Source organism: Gallus gallus, chromosome 26, assembly GCF_016699485.2.
Source record: "Gallus gallus isolate bGalGal1 chromosome 26, bGalGal1.mat.broiler.GRCg7b, whole genome shotgun sequence".
Classification (NCBI taxonomy): Eukaryota; Metazoa; Chordata; class Aves; order Galliformes; family Phasianidae; genus Gallus; species Gallus gallus.
The window spans coordinates 4,195,925-4,208,409 of NC_052557.1; the positions used below are offsets into that span (position 1 = coordinate 4,195,925).

At 53.8% G+C, this 12,485-nt stretch overlaps 1 protein-coding gene across 7 annotated transcripts in view; it reads right to left on the reverse strand.

Annotated features, from left to right (window-relative positions):
- The window catches only part of SCUBE3 (signal peptide, CUB domain and EGF like domain containing 3), a 42,123-nt gene that overhangs the window by 20,271 nt on the left and 9,367 nt on the right, over positions 1 to 12,485 (reverse strand). For 6 of the 7 annotated variants that reach the window (XM_040653023.2, XM_418021.8, XM_015299005.4 and 3 more), the window contains exons 1-3: positions 9,563 to 10,081; positions 1,674 to 1,796; positions 787 to 912 (exon numbers count right to left, since the gene is read on the reverse strand). In XM_040653023.2, the coding sequence (XP_040508957.1) occupies positions 787 to 912; positions 1,674 to 1,796; positions 9,563 to 9,647 (334 nt within the window). In that variant the 5' untranslated portion in view covers positions 9,648 to 10,081. Of the gene's footprint in view, positions 1 to 786; positions 913 to 1,673; positions 1,797 to 9,562; positions 10,082 to 12,485 lie in introns of those variants that run through there. The other variant, XM_040653022.2, reaches the window with a different exon arrangement.

The window sequence follows — 12,485 nt, forward strand, 5'->3', positions numbered from 1 at the left end:
TCGCCGGCTCACATCTCCACCGTATTTGCTCTTAACTCATCTATTTTGGCAGGTGCAGGGCTGACCTCAAGCACGAGCGCCCAGGAGAGCCCTGCAGGCTGGTCCTGCCTCCGGCAGCATAGCAGCACGCGCTGCTTCCATCCGCCAGCCCCAAACCCAGCCCTCCAATCCCACCTTACCCCAACATATGGAGGAACCCCATCCAGTTTTGTCCCAGAACCCACAGCATCCCCATTGTGCAATGGGAAGCAATGTTGTCCCCATCCCTGGAGAGCCATCGCTGCACGAGACATCTCCCGTGCCTCTGCTGCCAGCAGCTCTCCCAGACACCACATCTGAAATATGCAACTTGCAGATTATCTGCTTTCAGCACCAGCAACATAACAGCCTGGAAAGGAGGCTGAAAGCCCTCAGCTGCCGCTCCTTGGGGCAAGGCAAATCAGTGGGATCGTGGCAAGTGCAAGGATGAGGCTTGCAGCATGGAGCCAAGCAAAGTGCATGGGGGTCCTGGCCCTCTGCAAGGACAGAGGGACAAAACAGGGCTGTGCCTGCTTTATCTGCATGCTAGCTTCATGTTCACATGCAAGCTGTTGGTGCTTGCACACTCCCAAATCTGCTGGGTTTGAGCTCTTTGCAGGCTGCCACTGCCTCGGTTTCTTGGCAAAAGCAAAGATGCTGAGGACCTCACGCTGCCAAGGTCCATTGAATCAGCAACCTCAGCCAGCAGCAAACCTTAGCACAACAAACCCTCCCACAGAGCCATCCCTGAGGCAGTGCGGCACTCACCCAGGCAGTTGTGGCCGTCGTGTGCCAGGCGGAAGCCATCGTAACAGGTGCAGCGGTAGTTCCCGGGGATGTTGACACACTCGTGGACGCAGCCTGCGTTGTCCTCCCGCTCACACTCATCCACATCTGTAGAGAAAGGAGGGGAGGGAGCTGCAGGGAGCACAGCACTGCTGTGTATCCCAGCCCAGTCCCTGATCCAGCTCATGTGTCACCCCGGGGTCCCTGCTGCTGCTCGCCAGCTCCTACTGCATCCCCCCACTGCTGCTCTGAGCCCCACAGGGGAGCAGAGCCCCACCTGCACCCTGGAGTAACAATCAGCTCTGTGTACCACCATCTTGCTGCAAGACTGGCAATCCCAGCCAAGAGCTGCTCCCCTGCTCTGCACCCAAAGGACGATGCATGGGAAGGGTATGGCTTCACCTGCTCCACACAGAGGCATGTCTACTCTCAGTGCATAGCAGGGCCCCACTGACTGTCCTTCCTGGAGGAAAATCCCCTCGCGAGCCCAGGAACCATTTGGGATTTCCTGAGGGCAGCATGTCTGTGTGCTAACTGAGCTGGGATCTTGCTTTTGTTCCATCACTATTTGTACTCCTCCTGACTCAGGAAGTTTTCTCCTGCCTCCTTTCCTTGCTTCATTTGAACACATACATGCTTAAGCTTCTCATGTTTTACCTACTGACCTAATTCTGCAGCTTCTGGGCTACAAACCCTGCAGGAAGAAAGCCTGGATTTGTTGCAAACAAAGCCCAGGTGACCCTCCTGGGGCTGGAGCAGCACAGCTCTTTGCAAACGTGGCTATTTGCAGAGCAGTGTCACCACACCAGGCTGGAACGCCCCTCTGGTGCCTGGGGCTCACTGGAGGGGCTCCAGCAGCACAGCCTTACCTTTACAGTGCTTTCCATCACCAGTGTAGCCAGACTTGCAGATGCACTTGTAGGACTTGGGTGTGTTCTGGCAGATGGCATCAATGTGACAGCTGTCAGTGCCTTCCACGCACTCATCCACATCTGCAAGGGGAAAGGAAGTGATGGGAACAAGGAGTACACAGACCCATAGCAGCCATGCAAGTTTTCAAGCAACACAACACAGAGTGGGGAGGAGGAAGGGAGAAATTCCCCTGCTTTGCTCCCTATCACTGCACCCAGCCCCAGTGCAATTGGTGATGGGTGTGCTCCAGAACAGCATCACCTGTGCACTCACTCTCATTAAAGCTCCCTTGGGAGCCAGTGATCATTTCACACAGCTGATGGGAAGCAATGCTCAGACACCAGAAGTCCAGGCTGGAACCAGCCCAGCTAGAGGTGAAAGCCTCTGTCTCCAATTAGCAGCTTCCTGAGCCAACCAGTCACCCAAATAATCGTCACTACTTTCTATTCTTAGGCATGGAGGAATGTGCACAAATTAACAAGGACCACAATAAATAAACCTGAGAGCAGGAACCAGGGAGGGAGAACTGGGAAAAACATCACCGCTTCCTCAGGGGCACAGCCAAGAGCACTGCCTCTATGGGCATCCTCCATCCAACAGCTGGGATGTATTTCACAGCACCAGGGCATGGAGGGCATCATCACAGAGCCATGGGGTGATTGGGTTGGAAGTGATCTCGTGGCCCCCTGAGCCCCACCCCTGCTGCGGGCTGGGTGCCCCCCACCAGCTTAGGTTGCCCAGGGCCCCATCCATGGCCTTGGGCACCTCCAGGGTTGGGGCACCCACAGTTCTGAGCAGCAGTGCGAGCCTCACTGCCTTCTGATGAAAAAATTTCTTCCTAATATTCAGGAGGAAATCTCCCCTTTTAGTTTAAAATCATTTCCCCTTGTCCTATCACTATCTGCCCATGTAACAGGTCACTCTCCCTCCTATCTACAAGCTCCTGGCCAGAGCATAAGACTGCAGGCAACAGCCTCAGCAATGCCCAAGGGCTCACCGTGGCAGGAGGCAAAGGGAGCGGAGGTTTTAACGGCACTGAAGAAATGGAGAAGCCTTAGCTGTGTGGGGTGGAGGATGTGGTGTGGGGGCTGAGCATCATGCATGGGCTTGGGGACCTTCAGTGCATCCCACTCTGCCACCTCCCATAGGAGAGACATGGACCCCAGAAACCACGAGCCCAAGGCAGAGATACTCCCAGCTGCCTTCAAAATCTGCCTCTCTGCAATGCAAAGAACGCAGGCGCTCCGGGAGGTCCCTGAAGACAGTGATGCATCCTGGCAAGCCAGCAGAGGGTGGGCAGCCCCAGAGGAATGCTGGGATGGAGGAGCAAAGGGCTGAGCACTCTCCGGCCACCACGGGGTTTTTTTTGCTGGGGGATATGAGTCATCCTTGCACCAGGGAGGCAGCATGTGCCTGTGCACTGTATAAATATTTACAGCACGCATTCATATTTGTTGTTTGACATTAGCCATGGCCCGCGGCCACCACCGCCTCCCTTGGGCCGTTAATCATGGGCTGGGGGCTGACCCACCACGGCGGCGGAGCTGTGGGGTGGTGTGGGGACAGGCACCCGCTCTGCAACCCACAGGGACAGCCCTGGTGCCACCACAGGGCCAAGACCCCACACTGGACCCAACGCTGACCTCGGAGAGAGCCTCGCTGCATCCATCCCCACTGTCACCTCCCAGCCATGGCAAGGTGCGACGGTGATTGCTGTTACAGGATGCCCCACTGGGCACCCTATAGACTCCAGGTACCCACCTCAGCACTCACGGTGCACACAGGTCTCAAAGCAAAGGGATGCGTTTGGGATGTCCAACATTGCCCATTTGGCAGACCCAATAGAAACCAAAGCCAACACTGAATCACATTCAAACCCAAACTCATCAATCCCTACAGCTGGAGCCACTCACACTCACTGACATCCAGGTGTGCACACGGCAGGACAGGGGCTGGTGCTCTGCAGCTCCCAAATCTGCACTACGTGGGGCTCATCAAATTATGAAGGGTAATGGCCTTAACTGGCACCAGGAGAGGTTCGGGTTGGATGTTTGAAGAAATCTCTCAAAGGGAGGTGATGCAGTGGCACAGTCTGCCCAGGGAGTGGTGGGGTCACCGTCCCTGGAAGGGTTCAGAACCGTGGAGATGTGGCACTGAGGGACATGGCTATGGGCACGGTGGGATGCGATGGGGTTGGATTGGCCATCTTTATGGTCTTTTCCAACTGTAATGATTCTACAGTTCCATGAAATGATGCAGATCTCTGAGCTGCAGGGGCACAGATCTGGGTGCAGCTCCTCTAGCATCTCATGCACACAGAGGTCGTGCTTCCACTTTGCTCAGCAGCGGATGAGCAAAACCTCCCATCGCCATTCTCTGAAAGCTCCCCAAACACGAAGCATCCTTTGCACACCACAGAGCTGAAATTTTCCCAGCGTTCTGCCAGAAATCACACTTTTTTAGATTTATTTTTCCTATTTTTTCCCCCTTCTCTGTCCTCAAAGTCAACACAATGAACAATGTGTGTTGTGATGCTGAAAACAATGCCGTGCCTTTCCCTCTCACACATGTATGGGGTTTTTTTCTATCCTTTTTTTTTTCCATTCTGTAACTTCAAAACTCCTCTAACTTTGGAAAGATTACACAGCAGCAAAAGTACAAAAGAAAACATTATAAATTTGCCACTCTGTAATTTTTCCAAAGCTGGAGACATTCTGAAAGGTTACAGGATTAGAAAACGAGGGAAAAAAGGATAAAAAAGTGTGTGTGTGTGGGAAGCATGAATAAATACCCTCCTGGCCACTCCAGGAGCCATCCCCACGCTGGCAGGGATCCTACCTTGGGAACACCGAAATCCTGGCTCCTCAGAAAGAGCATCTTTAAGAAACGACGGAGTAAAAAAGCAAGGAAAAAAAAAAGCCTTCTGAAATAACCCAATTTTTACATTCCTGTCAATGCAAGGAGCATTTCCCATGGAGCAGCTTTGCTGCTGGGACACCCATGCTTTCCTGTGGGAGGTTTCTGCCTCTGAAAGTGCCCATGGCACTGCCGCAGGTGCTTCCAGCGGCCGCAGAGGTGTGAGGGATGTGATTTCCATGCCAACGGAATGGGAGATTGAAGAAAAAGCAATGCCAATATGCCAACTCCATACGCTGCCACTGGGGTTCATAGAATTGAGTTGGAAGGGATCCTCAAAGGCCATCCAGTCCAAGTCCCCTGCCATGATACAGGACACCCACAACTCAATCAGGGCGCTCCGGGCCCTGTGCAGTCTGACCACAGACGTCTCCATGGATGGGGACATCCACCACCTTTCTGGGCAGCCTGTTCCAGAAGACCCACCACCACTGTTGTAAAAAACCTTTTTCACATATCAACCCAAATCTCCCCTCCTTTAGTTTGAAACCATTTCCCCCTCGTGTTATTACAGAATCACAGAATCTTCAAGGTTGGAAAAGATGTCCAAGATGCCTCAGTCCAACTGTCCAGCTACCACCAATATTTCCCCACTAAACCATGTCACTCAGTACCACATCTAAAGGTTTCTTGAACACATGAGTTTCTTGAGCCATGGGTCTGCTCCATGGCTCCAGATCTGGGAGGTCAGATCCTCCAAGCAGGTCATCCCTGCCAACCCCAGGCTGGGATTTGGGGTCAGCCTCTTCAATAATCCAAGCTGCCCTTTTTCAAACTCCAGTGCGTGCACTGTGCCCCAAATCCCCCAAACTGAGGGGTTTTGCCCAAGGCAGAACTGCAATGAACATACAACAGCCCATCCAGAGATGTACCCAAGGGCACCCAGCTCCACCTCTGGATCCAGCCACACTTCTGGGGCTACGTAGCACTAATGGGAGCACATCATGCACACTCGCCTCAACCCTCACCCATGCCCTTGGGGTCAGCAGCACAGTGCTGGGGCTCTGCCCGCAGCACAGCCCTGGAGGAGGTGGCAGCGCCCAGCACGATGTTTTTTATCCCGTTGTGGGTGGGATTTTCCAGCGCTCGCCGTTGGGCCCCGTTCCGCTCCAGCTGCAGCTTTATTCTCCATTTCAAAGGCAGCCGAAGAAGGCAGACGGTTGCAACGCCACTGCCATATCGAGCGCTCCCAGGGGACGGCTGCCCCGGCACCGCACTGCGCCCATGGGGATGGAGTGCTCAGAGAGGGGATGGTGCTGGGTGCCCCAGGGCGTCCACACCAATGGATGTCTGCATGGCTCCACGTGCCCTCACAGCCCATGCTGGGCTCTCCCCTCACTTCCTCGTTAGAAATAATAATAGTAAAGATGCCTTCATCTGTAGGCAGAAGGACTGCATCAATGGAGCTGAGCTAAGGTGGCAAAAACCCACTGGGAACCCCGAAACAAACAAAACCTTTTTCTCTCTTCTCTCAGCGCTTCAGCGTTTCCTTTCAAATTGGTTTGATTCTTTGTTTTTCTATAGGCAGCCTGTCTGTATAGAGACACGTGTGTAGCTGTTGGCAGAGGCACGGAGTTTCCACTCGGCATTAATGCCAAATTAAAGCGTTATAGCTTCAGTAGCTCTTTTTACCAGGGTATTAATAACCACCTCAGACACCGCAGGGCACTTTATTAATCATTTGTTCGTGGGATGGGGTGGGCGGTGTGGGCACATTGGCCAAAGATGCATCATCCGAACTGGGAATCCTAACTCAGGTGCGCAGGGATGGGATGGGCACATGGCTTCTGCTGCACAGAGGTGGGGATGGGAGATGCCAACTGTGGGCTGCGGTGTGCTATGGGGCAGTGATGTTGGAGGAGCACGGAAAGGGAGAGAAAAGCATGGGCATGAACTACGGAGAGTGGCTGAACAGCTCTCCCCATCCACCTGCACTTGGGTGGCTCCTTTGGGGATTGCTCCTGTTGCTCCTCCTGCTTATCGGCTGAGCGAGGCTCGCCTTCAGGAGCGTGTTTGTTTTGTATTTGGGGAGCAACAATCACAGTGGGAAACAGCCTCTCCGAATCACAGCCGTGAGACAGAGCAAACTTTATTTGCCATCCCAGGCTTCTCCTGAAGCCTCCCGGGGGACTTATAACGCTGGAAGTGAAGGTTAAGGTTATTCATGCATACTTTTTTCCTAAATGGATTACTCCGGTGCGACCGTCTGCAAAGGAAAAAATCTATATAAAAATAAAAGAAAAAAAATAAAACTCCTGAGCCGCTTGGAGACAGCCATACATCTCTGCACTGGAAGACTCGAGGTGTCTGAATATTTATACTCCCGTTGGCAGTTACAAAAAAACTCTTCTTCCCTCCTTCCCACCCCCCTCCCCTTTTTAATCTAAGTACGGGCATGTCAGACGCCCTCAGTCAAAGATCTCCTTTGAACTGCTGTATGTTGAAATGTTTACAGTTTTACATTTCATATTTCAGAGGGGCGGAGGGGACAGGCACAACAGTCGCACACTGTGAATGCAGCAGAGGGAGGAAAGCAGAGGCCAAGGGGGAGGAGGTCCGGTGGAGATGGGAGGGGAATCCAACAGCATCTCCATGCTGCAGTTGGGAAATTTTGTACTCCTTACACAATAATACATCCCCGGCAGTGTGGGCTCTGCAGGTGCATCCCCACCAAAGCAAACTGAGCCCCTCGTGCAGGAGGTGCCACGGCTGTAGAAGAGGCTGCAGCCTCTGTGGGATGTCTGCATTTATGGGATGCTGCCAGAGAGGCGACGGGATAAAGATGTGCCCTTGTGCCTGTAGGTGAAGGGCTGGGGTGCACGGCCCTGCCGAAAAGCTGGGGAGCTGCGGGTGCAGGTGAAGGAAGACAGAAGCATCCAAGCACTGGTGCTGCCAGGAGCTTCCCCTGCCTTGCGTGGGTTTGTATCACCACTTGAAAGCAAGCCCAGTCCTAACCGGACACACCAAACCCAGCACACACCAGTCCTCCAGCAGGCACTGTGCAGGGCTGAGCTGAGCTCCCTCCCTCAGAGCTCTGCGAGGTAGCGTGATGCCGTGAAGGAACCCTGCTCACACTGCACCATTCTGCAGGGAAACCAACTCACCCTGAGTGGGACAGCTGATACAGGCATGTTTGAGTGATACCACACAGCTGCACGCAGCCTGTGGCACCGCATGGGGAAAGCACCGTGTGAGCTATCAGCGTGGCAGTGCGGTGATGAGCACCATCCTTGGGCACCACCACCCCAGGGCTTTCAGACCCATCCTCCCCTAGCACACCCTAGGCACAGGGCTTGCTGCTCAAGCTCAACGCTGGAGCACGGAGAAAGCCAAGTGGAGCTGGGGGACATCCCCAAACACCCCAAACCCACGTGTCCCTCAGCCTCCTCCCGCTGCCTCCTGAGCCCCAGTGGGGTCCAAGGGTTCCTCCAGCCCTGCTCAGCTCAGCTCAGCCCGGAGTTGGGACCGGTACGGTACAGAGGAGCCTGCGCTGCCCCGGGTGCGAAGCGGGCGGTGAGGATTTAGCTCACCTCTCTCCACCCCCTCTCCACCCCGCTCCTTCCCCGAAGGGATCTGTCAAGTCTCTGCACGATGGAATTTTACTTTGCTATTTTAATGCAATTCTGGCTCAGGCTTAAATGGAACTGGAAACCAAAAGGCCTTAATAAATAAATATTATGATAAGAAATGAAAGCAATGCATACACGAAAGATAATTTGGGGAGGGGGGGGGGGTGGGAAACGAAGCATTCCTTTCTGAGCTTAAATCGCGAAGCTTTACGCGGAGCTGGACGCCTTCTCAGCAAACCTTTGCCCTGGAAAATCTCCCCGGTGCTTGTCCAGACCAAGAAGTCTCCCATTGTTTTAGAACACTGAAGGCAGATAAGACAATAGCCTTGAAATTCCTCCTAACTTCGTCAGTGACAGGGCTCAGCTCGGCTATTCCTATTGCCTGCACAAGGTCTTTAATTATACGCTGCGCTCCCATATTTCATTCACACGCTATTTAATCTCACCCTATGCACAACCATGCAGCTACTACAATAGCGGGAGCCAGAGCTGGGTTTGATAAATCCTGTGTTGATGGCACAAACAAAACAAAACACAATGCAAACAACAGATCCTAACAGGATTGTGGGGAATGAGGGGGAAAAAAGCCCCTTCGATCCGGTGGGATCGTGCACATAGGGTTGTGTGTGCTCGCGTGCGCGCGCACCCCGGTGCGCAGAGAGAAATCCAAGCTAAATATAGAGGTGCTACAGAAAAGCCTAAGATATAGATAGCCCATACATAAAGCTACGTGTGTGCTAGGAGAAGGGGAAAGTCTGGCTAAAGCACGGGAGAAGCAGAAACGCCTCAAGTTGATAGCGATGGGATGTGTCTCTCGTTTGCAGGGACAGGAACACACGGAGCGTTATTCAGCTCAGAGCCATGAAGTTCTCTGCAGCACACTGCCCTGCTCGGGGGTATCACAGCATTTGGGGTGCGGTGTGTGTGGATGGAAAGCACACCAGCACGGCGCTCCCACCTTCCAGCCCTGCTGCGCCTTCCCCATCCCCGGAGCGCCCTCACCCACATGGCATTACCCCACTGCACGCAGGCGAAGCCCCACGACGGAAGAGTTTCCAAACTCCTTCGACCGGTGCAGTGATGGGTGCACACTGATTTTCTGCCTCTGCACCCCCTGCCCGGAGATACAGAGTTGAACACACACACACATACACAAAAACCCTCAATGCAGATCATTAAAGAGTTCACAAAAAGACAACAATTAAAGGCAGCAGTGGGGTATCTGCAAGCAGCGCTTAAAATCACCTCAACTAAGTTGTTACTGCTGCCTGTTTCTCCAGCCTGTGTGTAAAGCCCACATGTAACCAGGAGGTCCGGCTGCCTGCACACACATCAAACAGATTCGGGAAGATTTCTCTTACCTTGACTGGCTTTATTTGCCAGCGTGATTCCAGAGTGGAGCAGAAGGGCAAGCATGCACAATCCAGCAATCTGCAACGCTCCCATTGCAATCCCCGCCTGCCTGCAGGAGCGGGGGCAAGAAGGGGGATTTCTCGTGCTTTAAAGGAAACAAGAGGCTGAGCATGCAAAGGGAAGGCAAGAGAGGGAAGGGGCTCTCCTCTTGCTGTGTGTGAGACAGAAGGAGGGAAGGGAACTGAAATGATGGAAAAAGCTGCTCTGGGTTCAGTGTGGGGCTCTTGGTGTTGCTAAAGAGGAGAGAGTGAGGGAAGGAGACCCAGGGCAGTTGGAAGAAAGTGGACTCTATCGCCCTCTCCCTGGCGGCTGCTCTGATCCCTTCTCCTTCTCCTTCTTCTTCTTTTTGCTAAATAATCCCAGCCAATTCCAGTTCTGCAAGAGAGCAGCAGCAGCGGCGGTGGCGGCGGCGGCGATGAAGGGGGGAAGCAGGCGCCTTGCACTGGTGCTGGGGACCTGAGAAAGGGGAGTGGAAAGGAGAGCCCCATCCAAGCAACGCCCTTTTTCTCCCAGCCTTTCTTTCTTTCTATTTGGCTTTAGCTACTCCTTCCCGGCTCCCCCCTCGCACCCCCAGGCTGGGCTCTGCCTGCAGGAATTTACAGTCTGCTCTGGAGGAGCAGGGCCAGTAGCCATGGAGACTGCTTCCCTGGGAGCAGGGAGGTCAGGCGCAGACCATGGGTGATCAATGCATCAATGCAAAGCCCCCCGCAACCCCCAGACCCACCCCGCGCCTCGCAGCCCCTTGGCCCATAGGGCTCAGGGTGGTGGTGGCGGGGAGAGGGGGAGGCATCCACCGTGGGAGGGAAAAAAAAAGGGGAAGGAGAAATAAAAGTAGAGGGGGGAAAAAGGGGGGAAAAAGAAAGAAAAAACCCAAGCACACAATAAAAGAAGGAGTTTGCAGATGCCGCGACCTGCAGCACGGAGGCTCGGCGGCTGTGGGAATGGTTGGGCCGGTGGGAGAGCTCTGTGAGAGGTGGGGAGGGAGGACTGGGAATAAGGGGGAGGGAAGCACAGTGAGAAAAATGTGCTTTTCTGAGATATTCAGGGGATTTTTTGGTTGTATGCAGGAGCCTCTCACAGCCTGGCCCTGCACATAGGACCCCACGGCCCTGCGCCTGCATCCACTCCCTTGGCAACAGCTCCTAGGGTTGCAGTGGGGAGCTGAGGCAGGGACCCCACCATGCTGCCCCCACGGCCTCATGTGTCCCCTTTTGTCCCGGCAGACCCCAAAGATCAAAGAAAGGGGTCTGAAAACTACAGAGAATGCACAACTAAACAAAAGTGCCCGCTGCCATCCTGCAGCAGAAAGGAGAGGGTGCTCAGCAGAGCAGGGAGGTGCTGAGGAGTCCCTGGTTCTATTTGTGCTTTCCTTACAGAAACAAAAAAAGCATAACTCCTGGATTGCTATCACGGTGTGCAGGGCCCTGCAGGGAGGAGGTTTGCACAGCCAAAGGCAGCAGCCAAGGGAACACTCATGTGGTGCCATCACGCACCCCCCCAGGTGCTGCCACCAGCAGGGTCTCCATGTGAAGTGTCCAGTCCTAAACCCACAGAGGAGCTGACCCGTACCAGAGCGGTGAGGGGGCCACGGTCAGGTGCAGGGCAGATGCACAGAGGTGAACGAGAAACCCAGAAGGGCAGCACTGCACTACGGGATGGGTCCAACAACTAGCTGTGCTGAATCCAACCAGTGATGGACCCTCAGCCTCACAGCTCTGCCTGGGAAGGGGTGAAGAAGCAGCAATGATTATTAAAGCTATAGAAAATAGCATCATATAGAGAAATATGAACACAGAGCTGTCACTGTTGGGACGCATCAGGAAGGGATCGCGATGCATGAGCAGGAACTGGAAACTCCCTTCTCCTCTGTTCCAGGTCCCCGCATCCCACCCCATCATCTTTTATCATAACCAGAGGAAAACTAAACACTCCTTTTTCTTTTTTTCTTTTTTTTTCTAGCCTGTCTTCTAAATCTGGAGACCGATCTCAAGGCACGAGGGACAAGACCTTCAGCTATGTTGATTTATAACCGAGCTCCTAAATTACAGGTTTACGCATTAGTATAAACACCCATAAACCAGCCCTAAATACACAGTATCGTATGTAATCAAAACGCCAAAACACCGGGCGGCCACGTGACAGCATGGGGGGAAGGATGGGCTCGGAGTGCCTCGGTGGGGCTGGCACTGGCCAAGTGCACCCAGTTAAACCAGTGTGTTGTGCTGGGAGTGGGTTGTGCTCTGAAGGAACCACGGGGAGCGAAGGGGCTGAGCTCCATGCATAGTTCATCCAATGGGGTTGGGGCATGCTGGAGTTGAGAAACTCCCTAAAAAGTCTGGATTTCTTCCTAAACTTTGCCACCTGGTTCCCATGGTTGGAAGAGAAGAACTTCTGCTGGAAGAGCCATGGGTCTGTGCAGATGGAGATCCCCAGGATCACATGGGAAGGATGCAGGAAGGGTCATGAAAGCCCCAACGCTTGGGGCTCAAGCAGCTCCTGCCACTGGGAGCCCTTCCAAGGCAACTGGGACAACCAGGCAAGGCGGACAGCATGGCTGCTGTGGGACATGCACGTGTGTGTGTGTCTGGGAGGGGCAGGGCTCTCCTCCCCACCGCCTCCGCTCCCCGTGGAGCACTTCTGGGCAAAACCCATTTGCTTTTGGCTTCACGTAGGGCCAGAAGATTTGGGTCCATTGTGCTGCGGCACTGAAGAGCCGGCGTGGAATTGTCGACCATGCTGAAATGGTTACATGGGGAGTAATGAAAATTTACTGCACCCTGCTCGGGTCGCCAGCCAAGAAATAAAAGCAAAAGATCACAACAGGCATTTTTTTAATTTGAGGCAAAATTAAAAAAAGAAAGGATCCGCACT